Consider the following 20,964-nt stretch of genomic DNA (forward strand, 5'->3'; position numbering starts at 1 on the left):
TGTGAGATCTTTATTCTAACCTTTTTTTGTAAAAGATATCTATTGACTTACATATACAATAAACCCCTTTTTTTTTTCCAGAGAAAACAGTTGAATCTTCTGTCTTCTGTGCTGTGTATGTTTACATCAGTTGAAAGCATCTACATCCTTTACTTCTAGGATTATTTTCCTAGGCAAAACTGCCTAGGAAAATCTGCATTTTCACTCAGTTAAAGCCCATTTACTTCTACCCACTTTTCATTCCTGTATAACCCGATCGTTTGAAATTTCCAAAGTTGTCCTTATTATAAAAAAAACAAACGAACCTGACAAGGGTGATCACTAGGCAGATGGAGTGAAGGCTACATTAGAAAGGGATCTTTCTCACAAATGCCACGATAACCCTTACCAAGCGCCAAGACCCAGCCCGCAGCTGTCACTTCCTCAGACCCCAAGCCGCCGACTTGGAAACCGCAGGCCCTGGGCTGCTCTGGGACACCCCCATCCTTGGTTTGTCCTTCAGTGTCATCAGCAGCTCCTGTCTAGGTTTAAAGAAGGCTGCCTGGCCCTTATTTCAGCCCCTCAGCTGCCATCGACACACACAGTGAGAACCCCCGGGGAAGAGGGTGGATGCTTTACGGACCTTTGATAAGTAACGGGACAACATACGCGCTTCTGTGTTACTCATTTACTACCCTGTCACTACACAAGGAGCCTGGACCCGCTGAGGTCCCGGCTTATGTCACACCGCAAAAATGAGACTACGGTGCGCCACTCTGGGGTGAAAAGGGGATGGTGAGCAAATGGGGAGAAAAGAGGAACAAGCAGTAATTTGTTTTCTCTTCCGCGGATGAGTAAACGGACTCAGCTCATTTTCTTTGGATAACGAACAGAAAAATCGGTTTTATCGTACAATGTGGAGATAAAACAGTAGCCCCTAGTAGACCTGTTTATCTCCAGGCTGTGCACGGAGCTGGAGAAGGACATTTTTTTAAAAGAGAAGAAACCCCAAGAGCAAAAGATAAATATAAGGAAAACCTACACAGATCTGCGATGAAAGGACAAAAAGCAGGATCAAACAGGTCTATTTTGTGATTTTACCTCTTACTTCCCTTAATAAAAATAAATGGGGAAATGCCGTCTGACTTACATGTTAAGAAACACGATGGAAGAAAAGGGCTCATTCATAACTGCTGTCGAAAACATAACATCTAAGAATTAAGATCAATGTGTAGGACGTGTCTAAACAAAGCCTACCCGTGTTGAGGCAAAGCAGATGGATTGATAAACTCCCCACGTTCTTGGGTAGAGAGACACATGTTACGGAGAGGTCAGTTCACTCCAATGCAGTTCTAATATCGAAGAGCACTTTGTGAGGGAGGAGGGAAGGCCAAGAGAGGGCTTGGCCAAAGGATTCTCAAGTACTTCGGAGGGCTAAATGTGGGAGAATGGTCAGAAAAATTCAAGAGAACACAGAAGATTAGCCCTAATAGATACTAAAAGTGTGGCGATGCCACAATAATTAAGAATACAGAAATAAACCTAAATCTTAAGGGAATGATAATGGGACCATTTCAGATCAGCAGAGGAAAATAAATCAATAAATCATGCCGCCATAAGTGGCTAGCAATTTTGAATATTAAAAATTTTAAAGGATACAACTGGATCTCTACTAAATAAAATAATTCCAGGTAGAGCAAAGACTTAAAAAAATTGTTTTATTTCTTTTCTTCATTTAAGGATGAGAACAATCTTTTCTCTATAGCAAGTGTCATGAAAAATAAAATTAATGGACTAGAGAGAGAAAATATTTTCAGGACATGGCAAAGAGCTAATATCCCAAAATACACTGAGCTCTTATAAATTATGAGAGACATAAACAGGATAGACAATGGCCATGAATGCTGACTCACAGACGAAACATATGGAGTCCTCGGTTTTGGAGAAAGTGCCCGACCTCAGTAATAAATGCATCTCAAAGTATTTCACACAGTAGACTGGCCAAAAAAAAAAAAAATCAAATAGTATAGTACAGTGCTGTTATGATGGTAGAGGAAAACAAATACTACAAATATTACAGCCTTAGAACCTGTTGCAGTTTTTTAAAAAGGAGATGTGGCCATATTTATTCAAATTTTAAAAAGTCACCAGTACTTGCTCCTGAAATTCCATTTCTTGGAATCTATCCCCCCACATGGTCCCACCTGACAGCAAAGTTCCGCATCTAAGACTGTGCCCTGTGGCACTGTTGATAAGGAACAGCAACCTGGAAAAACCACATGTCCATAAACAGAATGAATAAAATAGGACACATTCACTGCAATGTTCTGACTCTAAAAAGAATGAAGCAAATCTGTAAAAGCTGGAATAAAAACAGGTCCATATTGTTAAGCCAGAGACAGATTCTGAAACAGTATGTCAGTACCATCCTGCCTTTGGTTTTCTAAATCGATTTACATGTACATCCTGCACAGGCATGGGAAAACCTGGGACCACGTAAGCACATGGTTTCCAGGGGTTACATCTGGGGAATGGGAGCGGACAAGAAGAAAGAACAATTCACGTTTCCAGTTATTATGTACAATTGAGAAACTGTTACTTTCAGAAGGTTTATAAAACCTTTGGAGGTGGTGGGCTAAGCTTATTGTAGGCTTGGCTACAGAGTAAAGTAGCCTTTTCTTAAAAGGTGAAACTCCCTGGAACCAGGACCCAGGACGGTGCCTAACTCATCTCTGCACGTGGAGAGCCATACAGCGTTCTGCATACAGTAGGTGTTCAATAAGCATCTTAGTGCACTTCTCTGAATAAGAGAATGCGTTCTGCCTGCTGAATCCCACTGTGTGCCGTTAACTGTGTGTGCAAGACAGGCGTGTGGGTGTGAGATGTGTGGGCGTGAGACGTGTGTGGGTGTCGATGAGGCAGGAAGGGTAACGTTCAGGACTCAGCTGTTCAAGCTGCTTGCGGATCACGCTATGGAAGCTGAAGTGTAAACTCCACAGGCTTGAATTATTACCTAATGGGGAAGTTCCTCGCTTTGGACTGCAAGAAACTCCTCCAGGAAACACCCTTGCACCCCAAGCAAGCCCGGTCCCTGGCCCTGTCCTCTGCGGCTGTTGCTAACAAACAGTCCCCTGGTTGCTGCCATCCAGGCAGTGGGGAGCTGGTTTCCTGCCGGCCGGCCGCGCGGGGAGGGATCAGTGTTTGCTCAATAACACAGAGTTGGTAAGGAAAAAAAATTTTTTTTCCTTCTCAAGCTTATCCTGGATTGTTTCCAAACACGGACAGCACTGCACAGAACAGTCAACAGAAATGAGAAATGGAAAGTCTGCTTTCAGACAGAGGACAAAAAAAAAAAAAAAAAAAAAAAGCCAAGGAAGCCAAGCATGCAAGATGCACCTTTATGCACGGAAGGGATTCCAGATACTAGACCCATGACTCAAGACAGACACGTTCTCCTGCCCGGGGAGCGGGGGTGGTACGCAGGTCACTTAATTGTACCTTCTCTCTTTTCTCCTCCACAGGCACTGATCCCTGAAAGTCACTACAGACTAAGTGGCCGCCTGCCCCCCACGCCCGCACTCCCACACCCGGCTCCCACTGCCACTTTGAAATCCTCCCCACAGGCAGAAGAAAAGACAAACTTCCGATACCATTATCTGTTTTATTCTCTTTCATCGTCCAGGTTTGTTCAGCACATTAGAACAGGCATGAAAGGGAAAAGAATCGCATATTTTAATTCAATCTTTCCAAAGTATATGATATTTGAAACCATGCCATTATCTCTTGGGGGGGCGGGGGAGAGAAAAGCATTCAAAAATTATTTTGGTATTAAGATTAAAGATTAAGACCAATTTCCAGGGGGGGGCATGTGTAAGGTTTAAGGGCAGGTATTGTTTTTCATTCCAATGATTTTACAGAAATGCGGGAGTGATGTGTACAACTTGAATGAAATATTCAAATCCTTGAAGGCTTCTGCACCAACATTTAAATAAAAACTAACATGTAGGCGTAGTTTCAGTGGCTGTCAATCTCCTGTTTGATCTCGGAAATGTACGGATGGTCTTTCCCGTGAGCCACTTCCATTATCGCGATGGCCTAAGAAAGACGGAGACGAGGAAAGGGTTGAGAGCCTGAAGGCAGCCCCTCCCCCTCCCCTAACCTGCACCCTGGGCTGACTTAACTCCAGCTAAGACTTATCTGCTCCAAGGCACAGGATACATCCTGGCTCCTGGAGCCATGTTCTCTTCCAGAGTCTGGCTTTTTTTTCTTTCCTTTTCTTTTCTCTCTTTTCTTTTTAGTAGACAGGATCATCTGATGACCAACTAGTCACCCAGTCTGTACTGCCGAGTACAACATTCTACAACAGTTGAAGAAATGATACAGAGAAACTGATCTCATGACATTCTAGATCTTGCAGTAGAAAATGCTGTAGGGATAGAATTATTTGTGCTGAACCCAGTACACGCGGTGCTGGAACAGAAAAGGCCACGGTGAACTTCATACTGAACCTGTTTTGATTTTAGTCGACACTGCTCATCTCTAAGACACGACTAAGTCGTTTTTCCCTTTCGAAAAATGCATGCTTTCCTTGTAATACACATTCTTAAAAACAAAAGCAAAACCCAAAACTTCAAGATCGTTGCAGGTTTCATTTGAGGCAGCTGGAGAGAACATATTTAATAAGGCATCTTTACAGTGAAGTAATATAAACCGAAGAGGTGCCAATGGCTCCATCATTTCCCAGCTGTGTGACCTTGGGCAATTAACTGCTCCGCGCCTCATTTTCCTCATCTGCGAAATAAGAATGATGCCTCCGAGTTGTCAGTACACGTACGGTGTTTAGAACAGCATCCGGCATATAGGAAGTATAGACCAAATGTTATCGGTAAGAATTTATTTTGTTCTGTATTCAACTCCATTGCGGACAGAAAAACTTAAATTCCCGAACAGGGAATTTCTGATGGCCTGTGACTCTGATAGATGATCCTTTCCATTGTACCATTCTCTTCCTAAATCTCAAACCAAAAGGAGGCAGGCCAAGGAACAGCGTGAGCCTTCGGGACACTCGGGAATGTCCTGTCCAAATGCCTCTACTGTGTTCATTTCACAATTCACAGTCCTTTTTCGGAGCTACTTCGTCCTTCACTGTTCTCGTACCTCATTACTAAACACCAGCACCTTGCAACTGTGACCTTACTGGCCCACTTTCCCTCAACTCACCAAGGCAACAAATCTGTTATCTTAGGAGGTAAATTCTATGGTTTCAAAACAGAAAAGTGCATGCTTAGCTCACATCGCCAGCCTGGTCAGGTCTCGACCCTTCCATTTGGGATGTGGGACCTGATACCATCTTCCCAAGTAGTCTACTAGGAAGTCTGAGAGAGTCTGGCCCCAACTTTTACAGACACTCTCTTACAGGATCAACAGACTGACCCAAAGATTACAGCTCCTCAACTGTTAACTGCTACGTAAAGAACGAGAATTGACATTCAGGACGGTGACTCCAGCTACCGTAAGGTGCAAGGTCAGGGCCAGGCCCCCTCACCCACCGGCAGCACAGAGCAGTCAAACACCGAGGGAGGCACATGCCCAGGGTCCTGGTGTCCTCTGTGTGCTGGTCACAGCCTGGGCAAGTGGAGCTTTCGACTCAGGAAGACCCCAGTCTGAATGAAGGCCTCCGACTGAATCTCCATTTTTCTACCAGAAAACCTGTATCATTTTTGTGAGAATTGAAAGGGTCCTGGCACATGACTGGTACTTGATGAACAATGATGATGGTTTTTCAGTGCGCTTTAGAAACTGCAAACGCATCATCGTAATCCTGAGGAGCTCTCTCAATCCAACTGCCTTGATTTCACCTCAACTGGGCAGCATAAATCCCAATCCTAAAGGCAGACACATGGACGATTCCCTCACCACAGTCTCCTGACCCGTCCCGTGGCCCCTGTCCACTTCCGGGGCTTCATGCGGGCCGGGGGCGGCACCCCCATCCCCCCATGCTCGGGCTGTGCCTAGAGTCACAGCCAGCCTCTCTCAGTGTGTGCAGCCCTTCCCCCAAGGGCGGGCCCGGATACAGACAAGGCAAAGGCTCCATCACTTACTATACCCCAACCTGCCCAACCCCCTGCCTCCCATGTCCCTGCCAGAGGGGGATCCAGAGCTGGGTGGTTCTCCATGACTTCAGTCCCTCAGCCCAACCAGGTGCGAGGGCAGGAGACAAAGGGGCCGCGGGGCGCCAGGACCCCCAGCCTCATGTTGCAGACGTACCTTCTTCAGGGCTCTTTCTCCAGCAGCTTTGTTTTCCAGGCCCATGTACAGCCTTCCCAGCTTCAGCCACATGGAGGCCACATTGAGGGAGTACAGAGGGTAATGTTTGCTGGAAGAAGAGAGGAGATAACAGGCCACCGTCAAAGGGCGCCAAGCAGCCTGCAGGCCAGGCGCCATGACCCCATGGCAGCCAGGCTCCTCCAGGCCCCGGCAAATTCTGGGTGGACACCGTGGATGGTTCGACCCTGTCTGAGCACGCAGATGCACTTCATTTCACGCAAGTGTGTGTGTTTCTGAAAAGCTACATCAAAACTGCAGGAGAAATCCTGCATAAAAACACCGAAAACATGACATTCGACCCCAGTCCCAGGTTTTTGTTTCAGGTGCACTCAAAGCAGGGCACTGGGAAAACATCTTTGAAAGTGAATCCCCCATTTATCTGGGCCTGTCTCCTCACAGACATTGGCAGATTAGGCCTATCCGCTCACAGTAAAAAGACAGAACGCCCGTCAGTGTTATACACACACCTGTGTGTCTCCAGAACCCAACTTTCTGTCACACTCGATGGCTGTCACTTGAGTTAACAAAGCTGTCAGCTCTCTGAAGTCAGGAGAACACCTACTTCCTCTGGGTTTGCTTTCTCTGTTGTCCAGCAGAGGGCTTTACATACGGTAGGCGTTCTCTCTGTTTTGTTTTCAAAAGCAGGGAATAATTTGGGGGAGTGGGAGCTATTGTTTTTAAAGATGATTTATTTATTTTGAGAGAAAGGGAGGGAGAGAATCCCAAGCAGGCTCTGTGCTGTCGGTGCAGAGCCCAATGTGGGACTCGATCTCACGAACTGTGCGATCACGACCTGAGCCAAAATCAAGAATCAGACGCTTAACCGATGGAGCCACCCAGAGCCGCGTTCTGTCTGGTTTTAACTGAAGGCCGACTGGTAGGGCCTGCCTAGGAAAGACAGCAGGAGGCAGCTTATGGGCAGGACAGGACGAGGGGAGAGAGAATGTACGTGTGTGCAGGTGTTTATTCACAGACCCATCTGTACAGCTCAAGACCCATCCATACAAGACAACGCATTCTATCTGTATTCCTGGGCAGGTAGCACGCTGCCTGGAGGAAGCGCTGGTGCCAGTGGCCCCACAGAAAGCCAGAGCTGGCCTCCGGGAGGGGCTCACCAAGCTAAGGAAGTGTCCAGCAGAGCAAGGCCCAGCTGGGAGAGGGAGCACAAAGCTAAGATTATTTCATTCATTCTCATTCTTTCTCTCTCTTTCTCATCCCTACCCTCCCTCCCTCTAGATCTCACAGAAGGCTCTGTGCATAAGCCCAGAGGACTTTGTCACCCACCTCAGGAAGAAGATAGGTTGTGAGAGTCTGTGATGTAGCAAATTGTTTCGAAGAGCAGATTTTAGGAGCTGGCTTCCCTTGAGCTCCCCCTGATGGCTAGTCAGGGTAGCGCAGGGGAAGGGGAAGGCAGTGGAAATCCAGACCAGACCCAAACTTTACAGTCCCCAACCTTGGATAGTGAGGGAGAACTGAGGGCTTCTCAAATCCAGGAGAAACACCTGGGGTGCTTCTGGGGCACAGGGATTTCAGAGCTAATGCCCAGAGATTCTGAGCCACTTGGTCTTGGTGAGACCCTGCAAATGCACAATGGTAATGTGTTTAACAAGTGCCCCACTGATAAGATCTAGGCCATCCCAGCCCTGAAATGGCTAATCGGAGCCAGAGGAAACTGCCACGACCTCCATCTGTCACACACTTTAAGGTTTAAAAACCCTCTCGACAGGAAACTTCCCTGGGGCCAACATTCATTATTACTCTAAGTGAAAATCCAACTTGCTGTATTCAGAACTAGCAGGGTAGATAATGGGTAACCAACCAGAGCCAACTCAATGGTCCCGGCACTTCCCTGTTTGCAAACCGGGAAGCAATTTTAAAAAACACAAGAAGGGGATGGTGTGAGTAACGATGGAAAAGCAGGGATGTGGGACCACCAGTTACCAGGTAATAAGTGTGTTTCACTTAGAAGGCACAGGAGGAAAAGGAAACAAGCCAGTGGCTTTTTAATCCGGATCTGAATTAACTACTTTGGATACAGCACCCTGGAGAGGCCCTGGGAGGGCTCTTGCCCCAGCACCCCCTTCATAACCTCACACCTGCCTCTACAAGCGTTCTCTTCCAGATGCCAGGCCTGATGCAGAAGCACCCTGCACCTGTGCCTCCAGGTGTGGGTGCAGCGAGAGAACGCTGTTCTAGCATGTTCCCACACAGCGCGGTCAGGAAACAACACAGCAGAGGTACACATTTCCAAGCCCCAAATTCTGCTCCCCGCTAAGACGATCAGAAACAGCCACTGCCATCACCTGTAGGGCTTAATGATCTTCTGTCCGTATCGCAGGGCTCCTTCCCAGTCCTGCATGTACAAGCAGACACCCATGGCCTGGTACATCATGTGCAACATGTACACGTTGCTGTCCTCGAACACGGAGCTCATCTTCTCCTGGCTGAGCTCACAGATCTCCAGCAGCTCACTAGGGGGTGCTCTGGCGTTAAGGAAAGGATAGGCTGAGGCCTCTCGGCTTGGACAGTTCCAGAGGCCGGTTCCAGCCGTTACTCGGGTGCACTCCGCCCCTACCCTCGCCCTCTGCAAAAGTCAATTACAGAAAGCCAAGCAAAAGTGAAAGGCAATTATTTTTTTCTTTTAAAGAAAATTCTTTTAAATTTTCAAACACACAAACCATGAATTCATGACCTGAGCCGAAACTGGACGCTTAACCGACTGAGCCACCCAGGCACCCTGGCAATTATTTTTTTCTTAAAGAAACAAACTTCAGAAGAAAACTGAAGACCTCAACTACCAAACACAATTTGAAAACTTTTAGCCCCAGGGAACATGTAAACCATGTTTAGGATCACCAATCTCAACCTTCTAGTTAAATTTAAACCTTCACCCAAGCTCAGTACTTCGGCTGAAGCATTTCTGAAGAAAAAGTTCTTTTTTATGCTAAGAAAAAAACAAAACAAAACATGCCTTTCTTCAATTTCCTCCAGTGTAAATGTGGGGGAAATTTTCAGCCCAAGAAAATGCTAGAATGTAATGGTTAAGAACATGGATTATGGTAGTCAGCAGACCAGGGGGGAAATCCTGGTAGGCTCTGTCCCTTGGGCAAATTACTTGCTACCTAAGAGTCTGTTCCCACCTGCTACATGGCGATGGCAACATTGTGTGTTCTTGTGTGTCCCTGTGAGGACTGGGTACAATAATGTAAGCAAAGCCCTTCGTGCTGCGCTTGCCTGGAGTATGACACCCAACTAATGAGGGCCGTCAAGGAACTCTTCTCCACAACTTTACACAATAAAACTCCTCCCCCACATCCAGCTCCTGACCAAACTAGTGAAACGAGGAGAAAGAAGATGAAATCAACATCGTAAAACTTGGGCGTGGCTGACACCAAGTCATGGGTGGTCAGTAATTCTTCCCACATTTCCTGGGAGCCATTCATTCTTTCGTGTTCAAAGCCTTACACCTGCCCTTCTGCTCCCTCCTCCCAGCTCTCTGGCACCTCTTGAAGGCGAGGGACAGTAAACTTCTGTTGTAAAGTTGTAAAGGATATATTTGTAGTGCTTGGCCCTCCGGAACTCCTCGATGACGTTGCGTGCGTATCTGACCATGTCACGGATGGTTTCCGCCTTTGGTGGATCGCTGAGCTTCCGGATTTCCACCTTGGCCTTATCCTGGGGGAAACGTCCACAAGTGCAAGGTGTTATCTCCCATGGAGACGACACTGATGGGGAAACCCCTCAAACAGTGTATTTTGAGACTTGCCCATTCTAAAGTTACAAAAGAATGAAAGGACATCGGGCAACGCATCTAAGGGAAACCTAGTACTCCGTTACCTTTTTACAAAAAACAAACAAAAATAATTTTCTAGGGGCGCCAGGGTGGCTCCATCGGTTATATGTCCGACTCTTGTTTTCAGCTCAGGTCATGATCTCACAGTTCACGGGGCTCTGCCCTGACTGCACAGAGCCTGCTTGGGATTCTCTCGCTCTCCCTCTCTCTCTGCCCCTCCCCTGCTCATGCGCTGTCACTCAAAATAAATAAATAAATATTTATATATATATATATGTATGTGTATATATATATGTGTGTGTATATATATATATATATATATATATATATATATATGAATTTTCTAGACAGTCCTTATCCAGGCAGCACACTTAGAGTGTGTTTGCTATGGGCAGATATGTGTGTCCACACATCTATGAATCAAGAGAATAAGGAGGGTGGCGTGGGCAAAATGATATTGGCAATGCCAGGGAAAATGTTCCTTATTCTCGTGAAGAGGTTGGGAAGCCTCTCATGTGCTTTTTCCCTTCCCTCTCTTTTAAGCAGCCAGTTCTTTCCAAGAAATAGCCATTTGGCAAATCCTCTCTTATGTGCACAGTGAAATGGAAATGTTTCAATCAGCTGTGAGGATCGGCTTTAAACAGACGCCTGGTGTAACTAGCTTCCTTCTAGCCACCTTGACAAGACACGTGAAAAACACTGCAGGAGGAGACACCCCAAGTCAGACAGGATCCCCGACTGGCAGCGAGGGCCTGAGACGCAGGCTACGGTCAGCACTTTGACCCCATCGGCCTACCTTGTCTTTGGTGGTGCACTCCTGGCACTGGCAGGTGAAGAAGTAGGAATCTCTTAACCGGTCATTCCTGTCTTCGGTTGGGTACAGGAGGTCGATGTAGCTGGTGAAAACCTGAGGGGGTCCGAAAGGTGGAAAACACCAGCTGCTACAGGTAAACTTGCTCCTTATCCTTTCTGTGGCTCTGCAAACACTTACAGGGATGAGCACTGAGGAAGCCACAGTTTGGGGTATGTTCTTCCCTTTAGCTCACTGAATTCTTTAATGTCAGCAGTCCCCCAGTGTTGTCCACCTCCTTGTGATGGAGAGAAAGGGCCTCTCTTGCCACCTTCCAGAGAATCCAGAAGCCCACCAAACAGTAAACTGGAGGGTTGAAAGCCTCCCCACCCCGGCCTCCCCGAAGACAGCAAGCTGTGGACTTATCCCAGCAAGCACATGATGCCGTCACACGTGTAGAAGCCAAGGCCCCACTGGGCAAAGACTCTATCATCCTTGAGATTGGGCCTGGCCTCTCTCTTTATTTATCCTCTTGTCTTGCACAGCTTGGGCCGGCCCAGATGCATCGCTGGGTGGGGGGGAAGCACGGACACATACACACTGATAGGTTTCCCTTCCATCAGCTGGCAACGGGACAAGAAGCTGCGCCCAGAAGGCGGGACAAGTCGGCACAGGGAGGACACAGCTTCCAGGACGCCAGCACGCCACTGCCTGACCCAGCTGGGCCAGAGAACTTGGAAAAGTCTTGCCTCTGGGCTCACTGGGTTCTCCCGTCCTTGCTTTTTTCAAACGGGGTCTATAACCGGGGCTTGGAGCATATGGAGGAGACGGGCATTTAACTGGCCATTATCTACTCACTGGGACAGCGCTCGCTGCGCATCCCACACCATCAGGCAAATGTCTGACTGAACAGATGGATGTCACAAAGCCGTCCGCGTGCCAGTAACCTCGGGCACTGGCAGGCAGGCAGGGGGCACTCGCGCGGGGCTAGGTGCTTGCAGGCACGGCCAAGCCAAGCTCTCCCAGACCCCAAGGGCGGCACCGGAGACCCTGCAGCTCATCTGACACCCTCTTTGAAGGGCAAGTCTCCCCCAAGGCAGTGACTTCCCCAAAGCGGGGTCACTGCATCTCAGATCTGTCGGAGCGTGAGGGCAAACCAACAACAGGAGCCAGCCCTGCCCGGCCTCGCGTGGCCAGAGCTGCCTCAGTTCTTTGAAATGACTGATGTACACAAGACGCAACAGACACCAGGGCCCAGAAGGTGGCGACAGAGGCCGCTCAGTGTCGCCGCTCTGGCCCAGACAGAGCCCTTCTAGGTGACAAACCGCTCAGTCTCCAGCCAGCCTGTGGGAGCACTGGAGCCTGGTGACTCACTTTCCGGCCGGCCGAGATGGGTCTATTTTAACAGAAGAGTCATAACGGCAGTCGCCAGACATCTGGTACCCAAGTGCCCCAGCCCAAAACAGGGTCCCCTCGTCCTGATGAATGAAGCAGACGACAGGAAGTCTAACCTGTGCCCTGGACTTCAGCTCCTAGTATGGCTGTGGGCTGGTTAACAACTTCCAGAGAAGCCAAGGCCTCGAGCATTTGGCACACAGATCACGGTCTTCAAATTTTAGAATACCCAGATAGGCACCTTAAAATGGCAGTGGAGATCACCAAACTGAACCTGACTCTGAAGGGTGTGATTACAAATCCACGTGTCCTTGCTAGAGATTTTATTATTCATTTAAGAACACAAAGCATTCATGTAGCAATTTGCCAGGCAGCCTTTTTGAGCTTTCTGGAGATGACGCGTCTTAGAAGGTAGTCGTGGAGGCAGCGTGTGGGAAAGGGGAGGGAATCGCTGCACAGGTGACCGAAGACCTGGGTTTCTCCACGTCCCTGAGCCAAGGAGGGTACCTCTCGGTCACAGCCAGCCTCTACTTGCCCTGAGAGTATGTACAAGCCACCACCTGAACAGCAGTCCTCAAAAACGGTCTCTCTGGAGTTGAGATGTGGCATTGATGGGTTGTGAAATGCTGATGTGTCACTTGGAGCTTTAACTCGTCAGCTACTGGTCAGTTGCTTTTTCTCTCTTTAGATAACAAGAGTGTTGACCTTTTGGGGGAAGAAGTTCACTAATCAGAAAAGAAAAAGCTCGGGGCGCCTGGGTGGCTCAGTCGGTTGAGGTCATGATCTCACAGTTTGTGAGTTCGAGCCCCGCATCGGGCTCTGTGCTGACAGCTCGGAGCCTGGAGCCTGTTTCCGATTCTGTGTCTCCCTCTCTCTCTGCTCCTCCCCCACTCGTGTTCTGTCTGTCTGTCTCTCTCTCTCTCTCAAAAAAAAAAAAACATTAAAAAAAAAAAAGCTCAAGCTCAATTATTTGGCAACAGAAATACAGAGACTCTCGAGGCGCCTGGGGCTCAGTCGGTTAAGCGTCTGACTCTTGATTTCAGCTCAGGTTATGATCTCAGTTTGTGGGTTCGAGCCCCATGTCGGGCTCTGTGCTGACCATGCAGAACCCATTTGGGATTCTCTCTCTTCCTCTCTCTGCCCCTCCCCAGTTCATGCTTTCTTGCTTTCTCTCTCTGAATAAATAAAAATTTTTTAAAAAAGAAAGAAATATAGAAACTCTCAAGAGGTTTCATTTTGGTCATTTGGGTAGTCTCCTTTCTCTGTATAGCTCTACAAATCTCTGTAAGGAATTTAGCTTAAATTTATTCTTTCCCGTTTTTTTTTCTTAGCCACATATGGAAATGGTGAGCACCAAACTGGAAGGCAAAAGTGTGGGAGTCTAAGCCATAGGTCACAGATCTGATCACTAACCCTGGAGGGCCTAAGGGCGGACACACTGTGACTGCCAGAGTCATTCACAGCCACTCTCGTCCACGGAGGCCACACTGATTTTTCCACGCCGCCTTTTAACACAGCCGTCGGAAGCACTAGGCCACAGCCGCCAGGGGCCACGCACTCACCTCCTCTCCCGGGTTGATTTCCTGTACAGCTCTCACTTCTGCTAGCGTCCCCTTGTAGGTCACAATGACATTGGGGCAGCAACTATGATTCATCAGTGCAACGCTGTCAATCAGAAGAGAAAACCCAATTTTCTCAAGAAGGCAGGCAGACTGTTCAGGTAAATCCCTGGCTATTTACTTACGAAGTTGCAGGAACTGGATCTTGGTAGGATGTTTAAAAACAAAAACAAAACCACAAAACAACCTAACAGTTGGCTACCATATTCCAAGAGGTTGTTTTTCTGCGTGTTATTTATAATCAGACCTAACATCTTTAACAGTATCGAGAAGCGAAATTCACAATTCCAAATAGCGGTATCTCGGCCAAAAATAAAAAACACGTAACAATAAAAACAGCAGCGACAACAACTCCCAGGAACATTCCTTCCTGTTGGAGGAAGGACTCCAAACCCAGCCCCCGCAGCAAGCTGCTCCAGAGGACACTGCACAGGACAAACGGGTTGCTGTCTCCAAGCAGCTTTTTCTATTAGTGGATTATTTCTAACGGGCTTTCTTCAGATGCTGAGAGGCTGCCCCTGTGGGAGACTCCGGCTTCCTTGGGGAGGGCCTGTGGTCCCCGGAGGGGCCCTCAGAAGCCTATCTGTGTCTCTCTCTGCACCTCAATTTCCTCATCTGGAAAATTGGGACATTACTGTTCCTGCTGCTTACTGTCTGCTTTTCAGGGACGGAGAGGACAGAGAGATTCGCCTATGCGAGGGGCTTTGAGCTTTCTGATTATATCAAGGTCAAAGTTCTGAGAACAGAAATTTCTAAACTACAGGGAAAAAGTGCTTGATCTCTGAAAATGCTGCCTTTGAAATCACAATGGCGATACGATTTCAGCCCAAAGGGATTTTTTCCCCCAATTAAAACTGCCTGGAAACTGGGGCTCATATGGGCACTCACATCCATATGTATCTTTGCTCTGGTGGCCAGTGTCACTTGCCTGAACCCTCGGCAACCAAAACCCCTCTCCTATTTGCCCCGGGGCCAAATGGGCAAAGAGCCGGGAAGCCTGACGGGTGAGCTGCCCCCAGGTTTGCTGTACTCAAGAGGGAGTGGCCCTCTCCCACCGGCCAGCTGCCAGAGGCCTGAGTGATGGGGTGTGTGGCTGGCCTTGGGCCGGGGATAACTCGTCTTGTCCTTAGCAAGAGTCACCCCCGCCACGCGTGACAGCCCACCGAGCTTGCTGACAAGTGGTGGGCAGGCGATCAGGCCCTGGGAAATCTGATAAACAGATGCGCTGAACGTTGTTATTAGAGGAAAAGCAGCTTTCTAGAACCTTTTGTAGAACTATTCGTTCATTTCAAGCCAGACTCCTGGACATCTTTTTAATAAAGGTGAGGGAAATTCACTAAGGCAAAGAACCTGAAACATTCATGCTCTCGGTGGCATCATTCTCTTGCGATGATCACTGCGAAGGGCAAACCCTCAAATACCACCCTTAACCTTGCTCTTAGCCTTGAAAACACTGAGAGGAGAGACATTCCAGAGCTTCGTCCATGTCTGAAGTTGTCTGTAAGAGCCTTCTAAAGAGGGTCTAACGGCCTTTCTCTTTTCCTCCTTCCCTTTCCCAAGAGCAAAAGTCCAAAAGAACTTTTCCCCCAAACCCTTGTTTCCTCACTATCAGAATTCAAACGGCAGACGACACCATTTTGGCCACAGGGACACTATTGTGTGAATCAACCTTCTGTTTCACCGGTCAGGAAAGCCGATGGCAGTGGCTCAGGAGATGTGGGCCTGTACAGAGATGCTTCTCTATCCTTCAGACCCATCGGACGTGCAGATGTGGGCAGCAACAGACCGACCCACCAGGAGCTCACATGTCCTCCGTGCTTAAGTGTGTGGGTGCCTCCTTTACCTTCGGCAACCCAAAGCCAAAGGAGCCTCTAGTATATATTAAGCAACATCACCAACCCACAGGGTGGATTAACTCAGGGGATGCAGGAAAGGCTCCTTTGCTCCATCTGTGAGGGGAGGACTTGATTTCAGGGAACTGAAGCATTCTGAAAATACCCACTCCATCAGAGGCAAGGGGCAAAGCCGTTTTTGGAAATCCATTACAATCAGAGCTACAAAGATCTCCAACAGTCAACTGGCCAGCCTTTCTTGAATTACTTGAGTATCCCTGAAGTAAAGAAGAATCGTATCGTTCCTTGAAATTTTCCAAGTTCACTACTTCAGCACAGTCTCCTTCCCAAACCGTGCTGTTTCTATACGAGTATTTTTCAGAAGGAACAGATGGATATGGTCTCTGCGTTAGCCTATGGCAATGCTTGGTTGGCAATTAGTGTTTCACTTTGAGTGTGAGAGACCCAAAGATTTCCAGAACCAAAGATATGCAAAAGGCAAATTTGTCAGCAGGGCACAGGCTGTTCCTTCTAAGCACACTAGAGAAGATTCTTTAATAACAGCTCCCTACTTAGCAGGACTTAACAAGCAACTGTTCTCTTACCTACTACCTTTGGCTCCCTAAATGTATGGGAAATATTTTGAAACCTAGTAGAATTAAAAAGGTGTCTTAATTCACTTGGAGTTTCATGCCTACCACATGCAGTTAGGTAGGTTATTTTAAAAACTCAAAAAAAAAAATCTAATTAGTGTTAAATAAGTAAAAGGAAGTGAAGTCAAACTCAGCTTACTCGGGAAAAATTGCTGATCCCAAATGAGAAAGCTCTTCATCTTCAATTGTGAAGCCGTTACAGTTAACCTACAGTGAGAAAAGAGGAGAGAGAAACAGATGAGCAAAAGCTTCTCTTCGGGTAGAAATCATTTCTTTAATTGTGACCTTATACAAACTAACTGGGATGATGTTCCAGTTGAGCGATGTGAAAACCTTTCTTTTGGCAAGGTATCTTTGGTCAAACAAAACTGACCCATCAATCTCATGTGTAAACAAACAAAAGCAGAATTGTTAGGAATGTAGTGCCCTTAGTGTAGCCGACCTACCCCTGCTATGCACAGTGGCCCAAGGACACTACAAGATGTCCAAGGACCGAGGTTTGCATATTTGCATGGGACTTAGGATACCTGGAGTCTAATCCCAATTATGCCACAGATCGGCTATGCGATCTCGAGGTCATCACGGAGTCCCTCTGTCCTTGATTTCCTCCCGTTAAAAAAGAAGTCACGGGGATGTAACGTACAGCACAGGGAATACAGTCAATAATATTGTATTAACTTTGTAAGGTGACAGGTGGTAACCAGACTTACAGCAGGGACCGTTTCTCAATGTACACGAACGTCTGTGTGTGTGAACGAATGTATGTGAACGTTGTACACCTGAAGCTAATGTAACAGTGTATGTCAGCTATATACCCATAAATGAAACATTAAAAAAAAAAGAAGTCACTTGATCAGTACCTATCCCATAAAGTGAGGTGGCAAAAATGAAAGCCCTTCCATAGGTAATCTAACTGCTGTCCATGCCTTCGAGAGGCAGAGGGGCCGAGGGCCTGAGGTTAAGGAACGGAGACCTTCCTTTCACATTTCAGCCCAGATCAACCACTGGCGACTTTCTCAACCCTTAGAAAGAAATGTTACATTGAAAAAATACCAAGAGCAACTCTCACCATTCTGGAAGTCCAACCTAGAGCTAGAAGGCTAAATACGGGGAATGTACATCCCCGAGTTTGTGTTGTTCCGTAAATTCATTCTTCCCGCCGACTTTCACTGAGAACATATGCTGGGCACTATGCAGAGAAGAGTGAACGGGCCACCATCTGTGCCCTCGAGGCACACCCAGTCTATTGGGAGACAATTCAGCGAATGTTTTTCATTTGTATCTACAATTTCAGGGGTGGACGGGGACTCCGTCTTTTGACTTTTCAAATGATGAAGCTGAAGTCAGAGAGGAGCAGTGACTTGCCCAAAGCCAGTGGCAAAGGCTGAGACCCCTGCCCCTCCCCAGCTGCCCTGAAGGCTGTGAGACACCACATGCTGCACGATTTCACCCCATGGGCTAGAACCATGCTCTTCCATACCAGAGACAATGCACGGGTGCGTTTCAGGCCAGTGGATGGGCTTTTTAAAACTAGCATCCCCTGGGCACTTACTCTGGGCCAGGCCCTGTGCTAGGTGCTGCAGATTTACCCTCTCATAAATCTGCAATACTACTCTGATATAACCCATTTCACAGATGTGGCCACTGAGGCTCAGGGAGAGGACAATGATTAAGAACTTGTTCAGGGCCATGTATGTAGTGAGTGGCAGAACAGGACAGGAGTCAGTTCAAACCAGACATTCAGACAGCAAAGTTTTCGGAAACACGAAAGAGTTTTACACTATACCATTTTCTTCTAAAATTGTTCTCACCTATGAATATTAATATGGCAATTTTACTTAAAATTAAAGGGCCAACGTCAAGGCTTGGAAATCTCAGCACACAGAGAAGTAAAGGCTATGATGGGTTTGACTTGCAGGTTTTACAGTAAGTTCAACATATTCACAAACAGTATTTACAATTTTCAACATAAAAAGAGATCACTGCAGGTTAGGAGAACAATGCACAGCCCTTGAAGACCTGGGGTGTTGGGCATTTTTATGTAGAAGACTTAACATAGTATTTTTGGTGCCAACTTCAAGTACCCCCAGCCTATTCTGTTATCAGGACATGAATCAATTACCATTAACCAATGGCCGACAACCAACATCAGGTAAGAGTAAACTGGGATTTTCATTCATTCAACAAAATGTATTGGGGCACGAACTATGTGTCCTGCACCATAGTAGGTCCTGAACGATCTACGATCTCAGACTGGATGCTAATAGGCCTCAGCAGTGTCTGCAGAATGACAGAATAAGAACTGAGCAGCAATTTTTCAAAATGGATGGAGGGACAGACAGCTCCTCACTAACTCCAAGGGGCAGGAGACTCGCTCCTTTGCCTCTTAATCTCTTCCTCTGCATGGAGCTCAACTGGATCAGTCTGTGACTCCAAATTCCTTCAGGCTTGAATGTTCTGCGTCGCTGGATTCTACGTTCCCCCCCCCGCCCCCCGCCCCATCCTCCTCCTCTCACTGTGCAAGAGTGAGCGTGTCTCTTCATGGGCACAGGCGCCTGTAAGCACAGTGTCATCACTGTCCCTTCCTGGGAGGCGGTGATGGTGTGTAAGCCAGACTGCATAGCAATTTCCCTGCCAGCTTTCCCTCCCTTCTGAAATATCCCTGGAGAAGAAAAGTGAACTTGCATGTTAAGGAAGATGCATGGGCCACTGTCCTTTTTTTCAAGTCAAATCAGGCGTAAGTACTTTGCTAAAGCTATTCTCATAATTAGCATTTAGACTAGATGTAGGCTGCACACCAAAAATACATTTCCCAACCATGCATATGTTCCCAGTGATTAAAATGCACCTCCGTGCTGTCGGAGGAGCACAGTCATCTCCCGCTGCCAGCTGCTGCTGGGCCACAGGCTAACCTACAACACCCCCCACAAAGCAGAGACAGGAGAGGGCTCAGAGGCTGGAACAGAGCACACACAGCCCGAGGCTGAGAGACGGGGCCAGAGGGTGGCAAGGGGCTGGACCAGCACTTTTCAGTTTTGCTTTAGAGTTTTCTTTGGGGATACTAAATGTCCCTTTCCAAATCTATACACGAAAAAATGTGTGTGTACGCATGCACATACAACCTGAGAACAGATATTATGATTTGATAAATATAAAATCTGAAAAGGAATGAATTATCTCCGTTATATATGTGTATGTGAATATATGTACGTGTGTGTGTGTGTGTGTGTGTGTGTGTGTACAGATACAGATATATATATTGGTATCTCCTGGATTTTCTGAGTCAGTCCAAATTTCAGAGATCCTGAGTCATTTCACCACAAATATACTCCTGCTTGTGAGATCAAGTGCCTTGGTTTCTAGTTCTGAAAACATGGTCCCATATCTACTACACCAACACTGAGAAGTCCTATCAGCGTGTATTACTGTGTTAGAGGAAAAGTGATCTTTTTTTTCACAGCTGGAAGTGAAGGTACACACTATATTCATTTCATTTTTCCTATGCTTTCATATAACCATGCCTTCTCCATGTCCAGAAAAAAGTCATGTATCTAGTTTCTTTTAAAAAAATGGAGGGGCGCCTGGGTGGCTCAGTCGGTTAAGCCTCCGACTTCAGCTCAGGTCACGATCTCGCGGTCTGTGAGTTCGAGCCCCGCGCCGGGCTCTGGGCTGATGGCTTGGAGCCTGGAGCCTGCTTCCGATTCTGTCTCCCTCTCTCTCTGCCCCTCCCCCGTTCATGCTCTGTCTCTCTCTGTCTCAAAAATAAATGAACGTTAAAAAAAAATTTTTTTTAATAAATAAAAAAATAAAAATAAAAAAATGGAAAATTAGTCAATTCCTCAGCTTCCCATCATCATGCAAATCCACTGTCTTAGGACACGTAGGAAAGTGTGTTGTAAATCCAGGATAATTTGAAAATCAGGAAAATCTACTTTAGCACTCATAACTGGAATCCATTTTTTCTTTTACAAAGAACAGCATGTTTATTTTTGATGATGACAGTCACAAAATAGAAACATACCTATATAGCATAATGTCCATCAAGGAATTCATTCAACTGGTCGCAGTGATTCTCATGGGGGTTAAAGTGGGTTGGAAAAGTGATAAAGACTCATTTCATTCTCCATATATGTAATTTTTGAGATGGAAGAATTATGGATGCTTTTTAATCAGTTTCTTCTTTTTAGTATTTTCTTAAGTTATACACACTCATTGTAAAAAAAATTCAGAAAATTAACCAATAAAAAAAACAAAAATTTTCTACGATTCAGGAGATAACTGTGAACTTCTACTTTACCTTTCTTTAGCATATGCATATTTTCATATTATACACAATTTTCATCCTGCTTTCACACTTACCGCTGTGTCAACATTTTCCTAATCTTTAGACATTTGTTGAAATAAAAGTTATAGAGGCCATCATAAAGCTATGCCATAATTTATTTACCAAATTCCTATACTGCTGGCCACTTGTAATACTTCCTTTTTGTTTTTCTTTTCCTTTTTTTCTCTTTTCTTTTTCAATTTTAAGAAGAACCCCACAATAGACAATTTGCATGTCGATCACTATCCATAA

At 46.6% G+C, this 20,964-nt stretch overlaps 1 protein-coding gene across 1 annotated transcript in view; it reads right to left on the bottom strand.

The window, feature by feature from the left end:
* Nucleotides 1-3,626: 3,626 nt before the first annotated feature.
* The window catches only part of SMYD2 (SET and MYND domain containing 2), a 51,173-nt gene continuing 33,835 nt past the window's right edge, over nt 3,627-20,964 (bottom strand). The window contains exons 6-12 of the mRNA XM_047841379.1: nt 16,528-16,595; nt 13,847-13,949; nt 10,896-11,006; nt 9,861-9,981; nt 8,610-8,784; nt 6,247-6,355; nt 3,627-4,074 (exon numbers count right to left, since the gene is read on the bottom strand). Coding sequence (XP_047697335.1) covers nt 3,994-4,074; nt 6,247-6,355; nt 8,610-8,784; nt 9,861-9,981; nt 10,896-11,006; nt 13,847-13,949; nt 16,528-16,595 — 768 coding nt within the window. The 3' untranslated portion in view covers nt 3,627-3,993. The remainder of the gene's footprint in view (nt 4,075-6,246; nt 6,356-8,609; nt 8,785-9,860; nt 9,982-10,895; nt 11,007-13,846; nt 13,950-16,527; nt 16,596-20,964) is intronic.

The sequence above is a fragment of the Prionailurus viverrinus genome, chromosome F1 (assembly GCF_022837055.1).
Source record: "Prionailurus viverrinus isolate Anna chromosome F1, UM_Priviv_1.0, whole genome shotgun sequence".
In the NCBI taxonomy this organism is placed as follows: domain Eukaryota; kingdom Metazoa; phylum Chordata; class Mammalia; order Carnivora; family Felidae; genus Prionailurus; species Prionailurus viverrinus.